Here is an 18,678-nt window from a genome sequence, read left to right as displayed (position 1 = left end):
TACCTCTTACCTTAAATCTATGCCCTCCTGGTTATTGACCCCTCTCCTAATCATCTCTCATGGTTGTAACTCTTTTAGAGTCAACCAATTAAACCAAATTAATAAAATAAGGGATAAATCAAGCACAGCCCCTAAGTCAGGTCAGCTGTAAAATCAAGGAAAAACTTTAAAGGAAACTTATAAACATTAAACCAAAATGTGATTAAAGGGGCTCTCACGGTTATAGGGGTTCATATCACAGCTCCGTATATATTTACACCAACGCCACTCCTCTTGAAGAACAGAAGGGTTCTGCTGATAGGATGAGATGAAGCAGGGGTGGGAGGGATCTCGTGTGGAGGTTAAGCAACAGGATAGACCAGAGGGGCCGAATGGCTTCATTCTCTGCTGTTATTTGCACTCAACGTACAGCAGGGAAAGAGGCCATTTGGCTGAACTGATCTCTGCCACACCTCACACGTCCCCTAGTGATATTTAAATAGGGCGGCGTGCCCTCATCTGCATATATGTAAATTCAGACGCATGCTTTATTTTGAAGCTCGCAGGCTTTGCCTTAACACGACACGTCGCTGATGGTGTTGACCTTCTATAAGAAACTCCCAAAGGCGTCAGCAGGAGCTTCCGTCTGATCGAGAGGTCCCCCTCCCTCTGACAGTGGGTCCAGCAGCTGCCCACTGTCCAGCTTCTCAGTGCCACCCAGCTCCCCATCGGGGATCAGGAAGGGGTAGATCTGGTAAAAGTTGGGCAGCAGCAAGCTGTACCGCACGAGTCGGATGCCAAAGGCTCCCTCGGCCAGGCGCTTCGTGGGCATGTAGCATTGGCGGTGAAAGCGGGCGGCGTAGAGCAGCAGGAAGCAGCTCTCCAAGAGCAGGAGGCCGAGCAAGAGGCACTGCAGGAGAAAGAGCAGGAAGCAAATCGAGCCAAACTCGCTCAGGGCCTCGAGGAAGCCAAATCTTCGGCCCTTATGGCCAATGCCAACTTCAGGGCTGGTGGAACGGAGCTCGGTTGGACTGATTGTCTGCCTAGCAGGGCTGCCGAGAAATGTCAGGGCCACGTATCCAGGAGTGCTGGCTTTGCACCATTCCAATAGGGGAAGCTGAATGAGAGGCAGCCTTCTCATGGTAGCGGGGCTACTGCAAATCGCGCCTGTAACGTTGATGGTTCCTTCGTCGCAGTGCATCTCATTCTCTTTTAACTTCATCCATTCAGTCAAGTGTTGAATGTCACAATCACAGTGCCACGGGTTGTTGTCCAAATTGAGGCACAGCAAAGCACTTCTCTCAATGAAATCCTGAGGAACTGTTCTTAGCTCATTATTGGAGACATCAAGGGTTGTCAGGCTTCTTAGGTTGATCAATGAGTTATTGGGGATACGCTCGATTTTGTTTGCAGACAGGGTTAAATATCTGAGATTCTCTAGAGGGTCAAAGATGTGCTCGGGAATGACCTGGATTGCGTTTCCTTTGATGCTGAGCTCCTCCAGGGTCGCCAAGTCATCGAACACTCCCTCCGGTAGAGCAGATATCTTATTGTCATCCAGAATTAGCTTTGTGAGATTCCGGAGGTTGCCAAAGTTAGGAATTGTGGTTAAGGAGTTAGACGAGAGATCCAACTTTTCTATTGGGAGAGGGTAGTCGGGATCAATCTGGTGCTGAATCTGGTTGTGGGAGAGGTCCAGGTCGTTTAGATTTGAAAGGTTTTTAAACGCGCTTAAAGAGACAGAGGTGAGGTTGTTGAAGCTCAATAAGAGGATCTCTGTCTCTGGCGGGAGAGAATGAGGGACAGACACAAGGGACTGATGACTGCAGTTGGACCCACTCTTACCTTGCAAATCAGTGTATGGAACACAAGCCTCCAGCGGTGGGGATGTCTCTAACCAATAGCTCTGTAAAGTGGTCATGTGGGACACCTCTGTAACTGCAGGTGTCTCAGTGATCATTTCAGTTGTCACAACGTGACAGACTTGGTCAACAGGGAAATTGATAATCGGAGTCCCTTTCCAAATGGATGGAGTCAAACAAACAACACTCCTTGAGTCAGGCTCCCCTATACTATTGTATATGTTACTATCAATAATTTCAATCCATTCTCTGAAATACTGCACATTGTCACAGTCACAGTGCCAAGGGTTATTGTAGAGAAAGACGTAAGGTGGAAGGAGCTTTAAAAAGTCTTGCGGGATTGATTGTAGATTATTGTTTGAGATATCAAATTTGTCCAGATTTTCCACATTGTCCAGTGAGTTTTCTGGGAATTTCTGGATTTTGTTCGCAGACAGGACTAAATATCTGAGATTCTTTAGGGGGTCAAAGATGTGTTCGGGAATGACCTGGATTGCGTTTCCTTTGATGCTGAGCTCCTCCAGGGTCACCAAGTCATCAAACGCTCCCTCCGGTAGAGCAGGTATCTTATTGTGATCCAGAATTAGCTTTGTGAGATTCCGGAGGTTGCCAAAGTTAGGAATTGTGGTTAAGGAGTTAGACGAGAGATCCAACTTTTCTATTGGGAGAGGGTAGTCGGGATCAAAGTGCTGAATCTGGTTGTGGGAGAGGTCCAGGTCGTTGAGTTTTAAGAGGTTTTTAAACGCGCTTAAAGAGACAGAGGTGAGGTTGTTGAAGCTCAATAAGAGGATCTCTGTCTCTGGTGGGAGAGAATGAGGGACAGACACAAGGGACTGATGACTGCAGTTGGACCCACTCTTACCTTGCAAATCAGTGTATGGAACACAAGCCTCCAGCGGTGGGGATGTCTCTAACCAATAGCTCTGTAAAGTGGTCATGTGGGACACCTCTGTAACTGCAGATGTCTCAGTGATCATTTCAGTTGTCACAACGTGACAGACTTGGTCAACAGGGAAATTGATAATCGGAGTCCCTTTCCAAATGGATGGAGTCAAACAAACAACACTCCTTGAGTCAGGCTCCCCTATACTATTGTATATGTTACCATCAATAATTTCAATCCATTCTCTGAAATACTGCACATTGTCACAGTCACAGTGCCAAGGGTTATTGTAGAGAAAGACGTAAGGTGGAAGGAGGTTCAAAAAGTCTTGAGGGATTGATCGTAGATTATTGTTTGAGATATCAAATTTGTCCAGATTTTCCACATTGTCCAGTGAGTTTTCTGGGAATTTCTGGATTTTGTTCGCAGACAGGACTAAATATCTGAGATTCTCTAGGAGGTCAAAGATGTGTTCGGGAATGACCTGGATTGCGTTTCCTTTGATGCTGAGCTCCTCCAGGGTCACCAAGTCATCGAACGCTCCCTCCGGTAGAGCAGGTATCTTATTGTGATCCAGGATTAGCTTTTTGAGATTCCGGAGGTTTCCAAAGTCGGGAATTCCGGTTATGGAATTAGACGAGAGATCCAACTTTTCTATTGGGAGAGGATAGTCGGGGTCAAAGTGCTGAATCTGGTTGTGGGAGAGGTCCAGGTCGTTGAGTTTTAAGAGGTTTTTAAACGCGCTTAAAGAGACAGAGGTGAGGTTGTTGAAGCTCAATAAGAGGATCTCTGTCTCTGGTGGGAGAGAATGAGGGACAGACACAAGGGACTGATGACTGCAGTTGGACCCACTCTTACCTTGCAAATCAGTGTATGGAACACAAGCCTCCAGCGGTGGGGATGTCTCTAACCAATAGCTCTGTAAAGTGGTCATGTGGGACACCTCTGTAACTGCAGATGTCTCAGTGATCATTTCAGTTGTCACAACGTGACAGACTTGGTCAACAGGGAAATTGATAATCGGAGTCCCTTTCCAAATGGATGGAGTCAAACAAACAACACTCCTTGAGTCAGGCTCCCCTATACTATTGTATATGTTACCATCAATAATTTCAATCCATTCTCTGAAATACTGCACATTGTCACAGTCACAGTGCCAAGGGTTATTGTAGAGAAAGACGTAAGGTGGAAGGAGGTTCAAAAAGTCTTGAGGGATTGATCGTAGATTATTGTTTGAGATATCAAATTTGTCCAGATTTTCCACATTGTCCAGTGAGTTTTCTGGGAATTTCTGGATTTTGTTCGCAGACAGGACTAAATATCTGAGATTCTCTAGGAGGTCAAAGATGTGTTCGGGAATGACCTGGATTGCGTTTCCTTTGATGCTGAGCTCCTCCAGGGTCACCAAGTCATCAAACGCTCCCTCCGGTAGAGCAGGTATCTTATTGTGATCCAGGATTAGCTTTTTGAGATTCCGGAGGTTTCCAAAGTCGGGAATTCCGGTTATGGAATTAGACGAGAGATCCAACTTTTCTATTGGGAGAGGATAGTCGGGGTCAAAGTGCTGAATCTGGTTGTGGGAGAGGTCCAGGTCGTTGAGTTTTAAGAGGTTTTTAAACGCGCTTAAAGAGACAGAGGTGAGGTTGTTGAAGCTCAATAAGAGGATCTCTGTCTCTGGTGGGAGAGAATGAGGGACAGACACAAGGGACTGATGACTGCAGTTGGACCCACTCTTACCTTGCAAATCAGTGTATGGAACACAAGCCTCCAGCGGTGGGGATGTCTCTAACCAATAGCTCTGTAAAGTGGTCATGTGGGACACCTCTGTAACTGCAGATGTCTCAGTGATCATTTCAGTTGTCACAACGTGACAGACTTGGTCAACAGGGAAATTGATAATCGGAGTCCCTTTCCAAATGGATGGAGTCAAACAAACAACACTCCTTGAGTCAGGCTCCCCTATACTATTGTATATGTTACCATCAATAATTTCAATCCATTCTCTGAAATACTGCACATTGTCACAGTCACAGTGCCAAGGGTTATTGTAGAGAAAGACGTAAGGTGGAAGGAGGTTCAAAAAGTCTTGAGGGATTGATCGTAGATTATTGTTTGAGATATCAAATTTGTCCAGATTTTCCACATTGTCCAGTGAGTTTTCTGGGAATTTCTGGATTTTGTTCGCAGACAGGACTAAATATCTGAGATTCTCTAGGAGGTCAAAGATGTGTTCGGGAATGACCTGGATTGCGTTTCCTTTGATGCTGAGCTCCTCCAGGGTCACCAAGTCATCGAACGCTCCCTCCGGTAGAGCAGGTATCTTATTGTGATCCAGGATTAGCTTTTTGAGATTCCGGAGGTTTCCAAAGTCGGGAATTCCGGTTATGGAATTAGACGAGAGATCCAACTTTTCTATTGGGAGAGGATAGTCGGGGTCAAAGTGCTGAATCTGGTTGTGGGAGAGGTCCAGGTCGTTGAGTTTTAAGAGGTTTTTAAACGCGCTTAAAGAGACAGAGGTGAGGTTGTTGAAGCTCAATAAGAGGATCTCTGTCTCTGGTGGGAGAGAATGAGGGACAGACACAAGGGACTGATGACTGCAGTTGGACCCACTCTTACCTTGCAAATCAGTGTATGGAACACAAGCCTCCAGCGGTGGGGATGTCTCTAACCAATAGCTCTGTAAAGTGGTCATGTGGGACACCTCTGTAACTGCAGATGTCTCAGTGATCATTTCAGTTGTCACAACGTGACAGACTTGGTCAACAGGGAAATTGATAATCGGAGTCCCTTTCCAAATGGATGGAGTCAAACAAACAACACTCCTTGAGTCAGGCTCCCCTATACTATTGTATATGTTACCATCAATAATTTCAATCCATTCTCTGAAATACTGCACATTGTCACAGTCACAGTGCCAAGGGTTATTGTAGAGAAAGACGTAAGGTGGAAGGAGGTTCAAAAAGTCTTGAGGGATTGATCGTAGATTATTGTTTGAGATATCAAATTTGTCCAGATTTTCCACATTGTCCAGTGAGTTTTCTGGGAATTTCTGGATTTTGTTCGCAGACAGGACTAAATATCTGAGATTCTCTAGGAGGTCAAAGATGTGTTCGGGAATGACCTGGATTGCGTTTCCTTTGATGCTGAGCTCCTCCAGGGTCACCAAGTCATCGAACGCTCCCTCCGGTAGAGCAGGTATCTTATTGTGATCCAGGATTAGCTTTTTGAGATTCCGGAGGTTTCCAAAGTCGGGAATTCCGGTTATGGAATTAGACGAGAGATCCAACTTTTCTATTGGGAGAGGATAGTCGGGGTCAAAGTGCTGAATCTGGTTGTGGGAGAGGTCCAGGTCGTTGAGTTTTAAGAGGTTTTTAAACGCGCTTAAAGAGACAGAGGTGAGGTTGTTGAAGCTCAATAAGAGGATCTCTGTCTCTGGTGGGAGAGAATGAGGGACAGACACAAGGGACTGATGACTGCAGTTGGACCCACTCTTACCTTGCAAATCAGTGTATGGAACACAAGCCTCCAGCGGTGGGGATGTCTCTAACCAATAGCTCTGTAAAGTGGTCATGTGGGACACCTCTGTAACTGCAGATGTCTCAGTGATCATTTCAGTTGTCACAACGTGACAGACTTGGTCAACAGGGAAATTGATAATCGGAGTCCCTTTCCAAATGGATGGAGTCAAACAAACAACACTCCTTGAGTCAGGCTCCTCTATACTATTGTATATGTTACCATCAATAATTTCAATCCATTCTCTGAAATACTGCACATTGTCACAGTCACAGTGCCAAGGGTTATTGTAGAGAAAGACGTAAGGTGGAAGGAGGTTCAAAAAGTCTTGAGGGATTGATCGTAGATTATTGTTTGAGATATCAAATTTGTCCAGATTTTCCACATTGTCCAGTGAGTTTTCTGGGAATTTCTGGATTTTGTTCGCAGACAGGACTAAATATCTGAGATTCTCTAGGAGGTCAAAGATGTGTTCGGGAATGACCTGGATTGCGTTTCCTTTGATGCTGAGCTCCTCCAGGGTCACCAAGTCATCGAACGCTCCCTCCGGTAGAGCAGGTATCTTATTGTGATCCAGGATTAGCTTTTTGAGATTCCGGAGGTTTCCAAAGTCGGGAATTCCGGTTATGGAATTAGACGAGAGATCCAACTTTTCTATTGGGAGAGGATAGTCGGGGTCAAAGTGCTGAATCTGGTTGTGGGAGAGGTCCAGGTCGTTGAGTTTTAAGAGGTTTTTAAACGCGCTTAAAGAGACAGAGGTGAGGTTGTTGAAGCTCAATAAGAGGATCTCTGTCTCTGGTGGGAGAGAATGAGGGACAGACACAAGGGACTGATGACTGCAGTTGGTTCCACTCTTACCTTGCAAATCAGTGTATGGATTACACTGAGCAGCAGCTACCTTGAATAGGTATAGACAACAGAAGGTTTGCAGATATAACATCCTCAACAGCCACATTCCTAAAAGATAAAAGCAGAAACATGACAATTATAAATGTTGACTCTCACCTCCAAGTTCCCTAATAGAACCAACTAACCTTGGGCATTGACATCATGACAGGAAGGCTTTCTTGGAGCTTAATTTATTAAGGTCCTGCCTGCAATTGTTCCACGTGACCTTTCTACATGCCTGATCAGTTTGTGGCTCTTGGCTTTTTGACTGTGGGGGCCTTCATAGCTCAAATTCACAGATTCTGCTTTGACCTTGGAGTGTCATCCAGGTGCAGGAAGCTCAACAGATTGTTCTTCCGCCTCCTTTAGCTGCATCCATGGCTGGTAAATAGACTAAAGACACAGATCAGCCACAAGCTGATAAAGGGGAGGGACAGGTTCAGATGGCTGAATGGCCATGCCCTGTCCCTATAATGCTCCACAGAGGCTGCTGACCCACTTGCGGTCAACTCATTCAGTGCTATTGGACTGAACGTGGCATCTTCTACTCTGTGCCGCTCAGTCCCGGCAACCGTTGGCTATGCCATAGATGTCAGTCTTCGCCATCAGCAGAAAGATTAGTTGAAACAATAGCGGTGATTCTCAGTCTCTCAACCTGCATTTATATAGTGCCTTTAACGTTCAAACATGTCCGATGTGCTTCACGGGAGCATTATCAAACAAAATTTGACGGTCAGCCACTTAAGGAGATGTGGAGAGATGACCAAAAACTTGGTCAAAAAGGTACGACTTAAAAGAGGATGGAGAAGTGGAGAGATTTAGGGAGGGAATTCCAGAGCTTAGGGCCCAGGCAGCCAAAAGCACGGCCGCCAATGGTGGGCAAATTAAAATCGGGGGGGGAGGCGAGCATGAGTCCAAAACTGAGGCAGCGCAGAGATCTCAGATACAGGGATAGGGGGAGGTGAGTCCGTGGAGGGATTTGGACACAAGGTGTTCGACGTGATGAGGGGCCTGACAGTGTGGTGGAAGCAGGTTCGACTGGGGCATCCATAAAGGGAATTGGACTCTTATTGAAAAGGAAGGACGTGCAGGGTAATGGGGAGAAGGCAGGAGAATGCGACTAGTTGAGCTGCTCATTCAGAGAGGCCGGTGCAGGCACGATGGGCCGAACGGCCTCCTTCTGCGCTGTACAAACTCTACGAGGCTTTTCAAATCCTGGTGTTGATGTATCAGGAGCCGGACGGGTGAATGGAGCTCAGCATGAGTTAAGACACGAGCTGCAGAGTTTTGGGTGAGCTCCAGCTCATGAGGGTTGCTATCTATCGTGGCAGCGACATATCTTATCTGGGACAGGCAGAGGGGAGAGCAATACGTCCCAACAATTCCCTATCTTACCGCTGTCACTATGGGTATCGAAGAAAGGAAATGAGCCAGTGCTTTGAAGGTCCAACTTTAATTCCGGCACGATGACTGCGCTTCCCCTGCCTCACAGCAGAAAGAGATAACCTAGTTCCTTAGTCAGACCGCAGCTAGTTTTGGTGTTCTGGCCAATATTTGCACCTCTAGCAACTTCACTGTAAACAGATGATCCGATCATCATCATGTTGCTTTTTATGGGAGCTTGCTGTGTGCAAATTGGCTCCATGTTGGCTGAGGGTCAAGTATTGGCAATCTCTTCTTTGCCTCCACCTATCACTGGCCCTCTATCCAGCTCTACCTGTCCCACCCCCCTCTACCAGCTTATATTTCACCTCATTTCTCCATTTCCTTAGAGTCATACGGACTCGAAACGTTAACTGTGTCCCTCTCCGCAGATGCTGTGTGACCTGCTGAGCTTTTCCAGGTATTTTTGCTTTTGTTTCAGAGCTCCCCTAATCTTCCTCAAAATAGTGCCTTGGGATGGATCTTCCACTTGGGAAGGCATGACGAGGCCACGGCTTAACATCTCATCTGATAGATGGCTCCTCCGACAGTGCAGCACTCCCTCAGTCCTGCACTTTGAGTATCAGCCCGGATTGTGTGTCCTGGAGTGAGACTTGAACCCAGAAGCTTTTGACTCCAGACTACCAAGAGGTCTTCCCATTGAGCCACATGTCATTGTATTATGCCAGATCTGACATGACCTGCTTATTAGCACCGCTTAAAGAATAGTCACAAGTCAATCATTATTGAAGAGTAGGGAGATAGTGAGGCAAGTTCAATATATCTCTTACATGTAAAATCAGGTCACTAAGGTAGGCACAACAAACCTCTTGAGCCTACATCTACAAGATGCACTGCAGCACTCACCAAGGCTCCTTCGACAGCACCTTCCAAACCCGCAAACTCTACCACCTAGAAGGACAAGGGCAGCAGACACATGGGAACACTACCACCCTGCAAGATCCTCTCCAAGTCACACACTATCCTTTACTTTTTTACTTATTTGTTCATGGGATAGCTAGACCAGCATTTATTCCCCATCCCTAGTTGCCCTTGAGAAGGTGGTGGTGAGCTGCCTTCTTGAACCACTGCAGTCCATGTGGTGTAGGTACACCCACAGCGCTGTTAGGGAGGGAGTTCCAGGATTTTGACCCAGCGACAGTGAAGGGACAGCGATATATTTCCAAGTCAGGATGGTGAGTGGCTTAGAGGGGAATTTCCAGGTGGTGGTGTTCCCATGTATCTGTTGCCCTTGTCCTTCTAAGGTGGAGGTCGTGGGTTTGGAAGGTGCTGTCAAAGGAGCCTTGGTGAGTTGCTGCAGTGCATCTTGTAGACGGTACACACACTGCTGCCACTGTGCATCGGTGGTGGAGGGAGTGAATGTTTGTGGAAGGGGTGCCAATCAAGCGGGCTGCTTTGCCCTGGGCGGTGTTGAGCTTCTTGAGTGTTGTGGGAGCTGCACTCATCCAGGCAAGTGGAGAGTATTCCATCACACTCCTGACTTGTGCCTTGTAGATGGTGGACAGGGAAGTATGTCACCTTGGAAATATATCGGCCGTTCCTTCATTGTCACTGGGTCAAAATCCTGGAACTCCCTCCCTAACAGCACTGTGGACATACCTACACCACATGGACTGCCGCGGTTCAAGAAGGCGGCTCACCACCACCTTCTCAAAACACTTGGGGGACCTTGATAGAGATAACAGATCTTACAAAAACCAGCAAGAAGGCATGGTCTCTCATATGCAAACTTGGAGGCGATCCCAAGAAAGCTGCCCAACTTCCAAATGTGTCTGCAAACCAAGTTTCACACCAGTTGCTCCTAAATGGAAAAATCAACAAGAAACAACCAAGAGCACAACTAGATAGGAAGAAGTACAGCGATGACCCTGGCTTCACTGGACCATTCACCATAGAAGAGCTGGAAACTGGTATATCTAGTCTAAAACAGGGGAAAGCAATTGGTCTTGACAACATAGCAACGGAGCAGATAAAGCATTTTGGACAGCAAGCAAAGAAATGACTCCTACAATTGTTCAACCACTGCCTGGCAACACACAAGCTGCCTAATATTTGGCAGAAGGCACATGTAATAGCACTATTAAAGCCCGGAAAAGATCCCTCAGATCCTTAGAGTTTTCGGCCAATTTCACTGCTCTGCCACACCAATAAGCTGTTTGAATGCCTGATACTCAATAGGATAGCACCAACTGTAGATGAGAAGATCATTCCAGAGCAAGCAGGTTTCCGCCCCGGTAAATCAACAACAAGCTAACTGCTCAACCTCACACAACATATCGAAGGTGGTTTTGAGCAAGGGATAATAACAGGTGCTGTTTTTGTAGACCTGTCAGCAGCATACGAAACAGTGAACCATAGACATCTCCTCTGCAAGATCCTAGAGATGACAAAAGATATTCACTTAACAGAGCTGTTAGAAAGCATGCTTCAGAATCGCCGGTTCTATGTTGAACTAGGTGGGAAGCGCAGCAAGTGGCGTATTCAGAAGAATGGTCTTCCTCAGGGAAGCATGCTTGCACCGCTGCTGTACAACATCTACACGAATGACCAACCTACAGACGGTGTCACACACCGTTTTATATATGCTGATGACTTATGTGTCACTGCCCAAAGCACTGACTTTAACACCATGGAGAAAACGCTTTCTGAGGCCTTGGAGGGACTAACATCCTACTATGAAGAAAACCAACCTCGCGCAAACCCATCAAAGATGCAAGTTTGTGCATTCCACCTCAGAAACCGTGAAGCCAAACGCCAGCTTAAAGTAACCTGGTGTGGAGCAACACTGACGTATTGTGAGCACCCTATCTACTTAGGAGTCACCCTTGACAGATGCCTCACCTTCAAGAACCACATCGAAAAGACAAAGGCAAAAGTGAGCGCACGAAACAACATCCTGAATAAGCTCACTGACACAAAATGGGGAGCAAGCTGGAAAACATTGCGAACCAATGCACTTGCTCTTTGCTATTCCACTGCTGAATACGCCTGCCCTGCATGGGAAAGATCTACTCATGCTAAGAAGATGGATGCCGTTCTGAATGCAAGCTGCCGACTTATCACAGGTTGTTTAAAACCAACAAACACCAACAGCCTGTATATTCTGGCGGGTATTGCTTCCCCTGATATAAGGAGAACGGTAGCCAGCAAGAAAGAGCGACTCCGTCAAACATCAGATGAAAGGCACCCTCTACATGGTCATACACCTACACCCAGCCGCCTAAAGTCAAGGAAGAGCTTCATGAACAGTGCTGTTCCATTACAATCAACCCCATCTGAAGCCCATATCACCTTGTGGAAAGACCGGCTCGCCAGTCTCGAACAACCCCCAGCGATGGAAATTCTACCGGATGAAAGCCTTCACCCAGGAGCTAATTGCAACTGGGCAACCTGGAAGTGCCTTAACAGACTTAGGACTGGTGTAGGTCGTTCAAAGGTGTCACTAAGCAAATGGGGATATACAACCAGCCCAACAACTTGTGAATGTGGAACTGGGCCACAGACTATGCAACATCTCCTGCAATGCCTATCGCTAGAGGAACCCTGCACTGTTGCAGATCTTGCCGAATTCAACAATAAGGCGCAAAAATGTATCCCGTTCTGGCTGGGCCATGTATAGACTGTCCGTGGACACGATAAGAAGAAGGCCACCTTCTCAAGGGGCAATTATGGATGGACAACAAATACTGGTGTTGCCAAGGCTTGGCACGATGCTGGCCAGTGATACCCAGGTCCTGGGAGCGGATTTTAAAAAACTCTACTCAATGAGTGAAGTAAACGATCAATCCATGAGCTCCCTAAATGCCCACATCAGAAGAAATTAATCATAACGTGCACACACCAAGAGAAGACTCATACAAGGACCAAGCATACAACACAGGAACATATAGGCAACCCTAGACAGAAATCTAGTGTACATTGCAAGCCAGGTATTATAAACAGCATATAACGACAAAATCTACATTTATATAGCGCCTTTATTAAAGTAGTGAAACATCTCAAAGTGCTTCACAGGAACGTTATCCCGATGAAATTTGACTTGAAAGAAAGAGAATGGAGTTAAGAGGACAAGTGACTAAAGGCTCGGTGAAAGGTGTAGGCTTTAATGGGTGTCTCAAAGGGAAAAGATAGAGAGATGGGGAGCCTCAGGGAGGGAATTCCATAGCCCAAAGCACGAGATAAATGCAAGCTTGCCCTTCTTGTCGCACTGGTGAACTGCGATGGTTGGGGACGGGAGTAAGAGGAGCTTCAGGTCTGGGGGCGTTCGGTTCCCAACGCTTGTGGCTAGAGGTTTTCAGTCCCTACCTCCCTCGCCTTGAGAACAAAGAAATCCTAGACACTGTGGGAAAAGGATAGGTGCATGCTTACCGAAGCCGTTCTTCAGATAGATGGGGAACATCTGAACTTTTTCGGGAATGCTGTCTCCCAGTACGGAAGGCGAAAGGCTTGGCACGATGCTCCCAAGAAAGGCTGGACAGCGAGACAGTGGACTCCAGACTTGTCTGGCTTCAAACCAGTCGTCAGAATGCTTGGCTTTTCACAGCGCTGCTTCTTTATCTCTCATCCACAACCCTCCCTCCCACCCCAACCATTACCGGCATCTTCACTACAGCAGGAAATGTGAGAAACCCACAGGCAATCAAATATTGCTTCTTTTTTAAAAAAAGAAATCAGGCAATTCTGTACAATAATATAGAGCCTTTCATGACCTCAGGACGTCCAAGAGCATTTGAATGTTGTGTTAAGACTTTTTTTATTTGTTCACAGGATGCAGGCTTCGCTGGCTGGGCCAGCATTTATTGCCCATCCCTAGTTGCCCCTTGAGAAGGTGGTGGTGAGCTGCCTTCTTGAACCGCTGCAGTCCCTGTGTTGTAGGTAACACCCACAGTGCTGTTAGTGAGGGAGTTCCAGGATTTTGACCCAGTGACAGTGAAGGAACGGCCGATATATTTCCAAGTCAGGATGGTGAGTGGCTTGGAGGGGAACTTCCAGGTGGTGATGTTCCCCATCTATCTGCTGCCCTTGTCCTTCTAGATGGTAGTGGTCACGGGTTTGGAAGGTGCTGTCGAAGGAGCCTTGGTGAATCGCTGGAGTGCACCTTGTAGATGGTACACACTGCTGCTACTGTGCGTCGGTGGTGGAGGGAGTGAATGTTTGTGGTTGCGGTGCCAATCAAGTGGGCTGCTTTGTCCTGGACAGTGTCGAGCTTCTTCAGTGTTGTAGGAGCTGCACTCATCCAGGCAAGTGGGGAATATTCCATCACACTCCTGACTTGTGTCTTGTGGATGGTGGACAGGCTTTGGGGAATCAGGAGGTGAGTTACTCATCGCACAATTCCTAGCCTCTGACCTGCTCTTGTAGCCACTGTATTTATATGGCTAGTCCAGTTCAATTTCTGGTCAATGGTAACCCCCAGGATGTTGATAGTGGGGGATTCAGTGATGGTAATGCTATTGAACATCAAGGGGCGATGGTTGGATTCTCTCTTGTTGTAGATGGTCATTGCCTGACACTTGTGTGGTGCAAATGTTACTTGCCACTTGTTAGCCCAAGCCTGGATATTGTCCAGGTCTTGCTGCATTTGGACATGGGCTGCTTCAGTGTCTGAGGAGTCGCAAATGGTGCTGAACATAGTGCAATCATCAGCGAACATCCCCACTTCTGACCTTATGATGGAAGGAAGGTCATTGATGAAGCAGCTTATGAAGCACACTACCCTGAGGAACTCCTGCAGTGATGTCCTGGAGCTGAGATGACTGACCTCCAACAACCACAACCATCTTCCTTTGTGCTAGGTATGACTCCAACCAGCAGAGACTTTTCCCCCTGATTCCCATTGGCTCCAGTTTTGCTAGGGCTCCTTGATGCCACACTTGGTCAAATGCTGCCTTGAAGTCAAGGGCAGTCACTCTCACCTCACCTCGGGAGTTCAGCTCTTTGGTCCATGTTTGAACCAAGGCTGTAATGGGGTCAGGAGCTGTGTGTCCCTGCCCAAACTGGACATCATTGAGCAGGCTATTGCTAAGCAAGTGCCGCTTGATAGCACTGTTGATGACCCCTTCCATTATTTTACTGATGATCGAGAGTAGACTGATGGGACAGTAATTGGCCGGGTTGGATTTGTCCTGCTTTTTGTGTACAGGACATACCGGGGCAATTTTCCACATAGCCGGGTAGATGCCAGTGTTGTAGCTGTACTGGAACAGCTTGGCTAGGGGTGCGGCAAGTTCTGGAGCAGAAGTCTTCAGTACTATTGCCGGAATATTATCAGGGCCCGTAGCCTTTGCAGTATCCAGTGCCTTCAGCCATTTCTTGATATCACGTGGAGTGAATTGAATTGGCTGAAGACTGGCATCTGTGATGCTGGGGACCTCCAGAGGAGGCTGAGATGGATCATCCACTTGGCACTTCTGGCTGATGATTGTTGTGAATGCCTTATCTTTTGCACTGATGTGCTGGGCTCCTCCATCATTGAGGATGGGGATTTTGGTGGAGCCACCTCCTCCAGTGAGTTGTTTAATTGTTCACCACCATTCACGACTGGATGTGGCAGGACTGCAGAGCTTAGATCTGATCCATTGGTTGTGGGATCGCTTAGCTGCGTCTATCACTTGCTGCTAATGCTGTTTGGCACGCAAGTAGTCCTGTTTTACAGCTTCACAAGGTTGACACCTCATTTTTAAGTATGCCTGGTGCTGCTCCAGGCATGCCCTCCTGCACTCTTCATTGAACCAGGGTTGATCCCCTGGCTTAATGGTAATGGTAGAGAGAGGGATCTGCCAGGCCATGAGGTTACAGATTGTGGTCGAATACAATTCTGCGGCTGCTGATGGCCCACAGCGCCTCATGGATGCCCTGTCTTGAGTTGCTAGATCTGTTCGACGTCTATCCCATGTAACACGATGGAGGGTATCCTCAATGTGAAGGCAGGACTTTGTCTCCACAAGGACTGTGCGGTGGTCACTCCTACCAATACTGTCATGGACAGATGCATCTGCAGCAGGCAAGTTGGTGAGGATGAGGTCAAGTATGTTTTTCCCTCTTGTTGGTTCCCTCACCACCTGCTGCAGACCCAGTCTAGCAGATATATCCTTTAGGACTCGGCCAGTAGTGGTGCTACCAAGCCACCCTTGGTGATGGACATTGAAGTCCCCCACCCAGAGAACATTCTGCACCCTTGTCACCCTCAGTGCTTCCTCCAAGTGATGTTCAACATGGAGGAAGCACTGATTCATCAGCTGAGGGAGGGCGGTACTTGGTAATCAGCAGGAGGTTTCCTTGCCCATGTTTCACCCGTTGCCATGAGATTTCATGGGGTCTGGAGTCGATGTTGAGGACTCCCAGGGCAACTCCCTCCTGACTGTATACCACTGTGCCACCACCTCTGTTTGGGTCTGTCCTGCCGGTGGATATACCCAGGGATGGTGTCTGGGACATTATCTGTAAGGTATGATTCCGTCAGTCTGTTGCTTGACTAGTCTGTGAGACAGCTCTCCAATTTTGGCATTAGCCCCCAAATGTTAGTAAGGAGGGCTTTGCAGGGTCGACGGGGCTGAGATTGCTGTCGTTTCCAGTGCCTAGGTCGATGACTGGTGGTCCGTCCAGTTTCATTCCTTTTTCGTATATTTGTCGCGGTTTGTCACAACTGAGGGGCTTGTAGGCCATTGGCTGTGGGTCTGGAGTCACATGTAGGCTAGAGCAGGTCAGGACAACAGATTTCCTTCCCTAAAAGACATTAGTGAACCAGATGGGTTCTTACAACACTCGACAATGGTTTCATGGTCATTAGACTTTTAATTCCAGATTTTTATTGAATTCAAATTCCTTATGCCCTGGTGGGATGCGATCCCGGGTCTCTGGGTTACTAGTCCAGCGACCAGTACGCCATTGCCTCCCCTCTTTGTTGTCATCCCTCAAATGAAATTTTTGATTGTTGCCATATTTCGAGGTTTACCTATTTAAGTTCTTTTGATGTGTTGTAATGCAGAAACACAGCAGCCAAGTGGCGGACAGCAAGATCCCAGAAACAGTGATGAGGTAAAAATGTCCAGGTCACCTGCTTCATCCTCATGTGACGTTGTCGTTTGGTACTACAGAACTTGAGTATTGCCGAAAAAAGAGGCATGTCTAAACTTATTATTTTGTACACATCAGGACACCTGCAAGAATACCAATATAAGGGGAAAATAGCAATTTATACTGTATGTCAAGAGAGTGCTGATTGGTTGGTGAGTGGACTCTGATTGGTGCTGTGGTGGCCTAGGCAACTATAGGGAACCCATTTAGTGCTAAAAGGGTTAATGGGGAAATTGAATTACGACCAGGCCTAAGAGAAAAATACTGCAGCCTTGAGAACAATACCATCTTGTCTGACCACACTTGTAGGATGAGCCCTGAGACATTCCATTTTGTTCTTTCTCAGGCCAATGTAATCAGGATTGTGATAAGCATTTGCGTAAGCACTATATCTGTTGTGCTGGGAATGAAAATTTACTGAAATATGGATTGGCCAGTTAACTTATGCAAATAAGCGGATAGGTTTGTGCAAAATTTACTGATTGGCTGTAAAAATGCTTTTAACAGGTCTGTGTGTATTCTGCTACGAGACTGTACAGTAGCTCTTTTGTGTGCTGTTTCCCTTGTGCACAAGTAATAAATGGGGTTTCTATGTATTAATGATGCCTCGGTGTGATTAATCTCTGACAGTGCATCATTGGTGCATTCTCCATGGCAACGCTTCTCCCAGTCAGTCTAATTGTCAACCGATCAGCACTCTCTTCACATACAGTATAAATTGTTGTTTTCCCCTTATATTGGTATTCTTGTGAGTGTCCTGATGAGTGCAGGCCAAAAATCTTCAACACGTCTCTCCTTTCAGCAATACTTAAGTAATGTTGGTTGAGGGATGAATATTGGCCCCAGGGTCCTGGGGAGAATGGCCCCCTGCTCTTCTTTGACATAGTGCCTTGGATTTTACCAGATCCCTCCTGGATTCCTTTTGATTCACTAAAGGGGCCGGAGATTATTTCTAGTCCCCCACCCCACCCCACCCCACCCACCTCCTTATTGACTGTTTCTCTTGCAGCTCCCTAGATATTACAAAGCAGCGGGGTGGGGACACAGGAGGGTGTGAAGCAATTGTTACAATGCTCCAACTGCCGTGTGGAGGGAGGCTCGATCGTACCTGCCATTTCTGGAGACCGAAGACAGACATTTTCCCTCTTCTCCTTGGTCCAGTGGTGCTGGTCATTCAGAAGCTTAGGCGGGGAGAGAGGTGTCAGCATAGGGGTCCAGCTTCTTTCCTCATGTAGAGCTGGCTGGGGCTGTTTCATCATGTCAGGATTTGCAGAAGTGAACTAATGCAGGTGCAGCAGGTTTCTCTCCTAAGTGCTGCGCTTAAGGAAGTGGAGGTGGGTGGGTAAGTCAAAACACACTGGGAAGACATAAAAGGGACTCTCCGATCTGGCTGCCTGTCATACCTCAATGCCAACACTGGCTGCAGTTCCAGTCCTTGGCACTGCGGAGTACGAACACTGATCACCCCGGTGAGGGAGAGTGAAATGGCACACTTCAAACCAATAACTGATTTATTGCCAGGAACTGTTTCTTTTCCTTCCAAGTCATTCATTTTCTACATAATTACACATCACATGATCGAACATCACTATTTAGCTTAAAAACATCCGTGCTGCCTCCCATGAGTGAGACACAGAATGGCCTGACAGTAACAGAATTGTCAGTGGAGCCGATGAATAAAGCGGAAAAGGGTATGCTGAGTTGCAACGTTGGCTTTCTGGGGCGGGCCGTGAACGATCATGAGGGAGGTCAGCAAGAGGAGAACGCATCACAAACCCCCTAGAAAACCCCACGTCATTTCGGCTTTGAAAAAAAGTCGGACCCTTCAATGGTTAGCTGCGCCGTGAAAAACGAGGGGATCTCACTCCAAATAATTTAATCCAGGGGTTGCTTGGTAGCACAGGACTTGAATATTGTTGAAAGGAGCAACGAAGCTTTTCATCTTGCCCACTCATCAGGACAAATGCAAGAATGCCAAATTTCAAACGATCACAATAATTTACACTACAGGAGAAAAGGGTGCTGATTGGT

At 47.0% G+C, this 18,678-nt stretch overlaps 1 protein-coding gene across 1 annotated transcript; it reads right to left on the bottom strand.

Annotated features, from left to right (window-relative positions):
• Window positions 1-586: 586 nt before the first annotated feature.
• Window positions 587-18,199, bottom strand: LOC144671696 (uncharacterized). Its single transcript, XM_078533712.1, has 5 exons — window positions 18,051-18,199; window positions 6,220-6,983; window positions 5,341-6,015; window positions 4,462-5,136; window positions 587-4,257 (listed from the first exon to the last, which is right to left on the bottom strand). The coding sequence occupies exons 1-5, from the start codon at window positions 18,197-18,199 to the stop codon at window positions 587-589; spliced, it is 5,934 nt and encodes a 1,977-aa protein (XP_078389838.1).
• Between the last annotated feature and the right edge of the window lie 479 nt (window positions 18,200-18,678).

The sequence above is a fragment of the Cetorhinus maximus genome, chromosome 34 (assembly GCF_964194155.1).
Source record: "Cetorhinus maximus chromosome 34, sCetMax3.hap1.1, whole genome shotgun sequence".
Taxonomy (NCBI): Eukaryota; Metazoa; Chordata; class Chondrichthyes; order Lamniformes; family Cetorhinidae; genus Cetorhinus; species Cetorhinus maximus.
The sequence above is the reverse complement of the archived record's forward strand: the minus strand, read 5'-3'. Positions and strand labels throughout refer to the sequence as shown.

Bases quoted from the DNA above. Each gene is read 5' to 3' on its own strand.
- LOC144671696 (XM_078533712.1), bottom strand. From the start codon at position 18,199: ATGAATGACTTGGAAGGAAAAGAAACAGTTCCTGGCAATAAATCAGTT. The intron at 5,137-5,340 runs GTAAGAGTGGGT...CTCTCCCAATAG, and splicing joins TCCATACACTGATTTGCAAG to AAAAGTTGGATCTCTCGTCT. The intron at 4,258-4,461 runs GTAAGAGTGGGT...CTCTCCCAATAG, and splicing joins TCCATACACTGATTTGCAAG to AAAAGTTGGATCTCTCGTCT.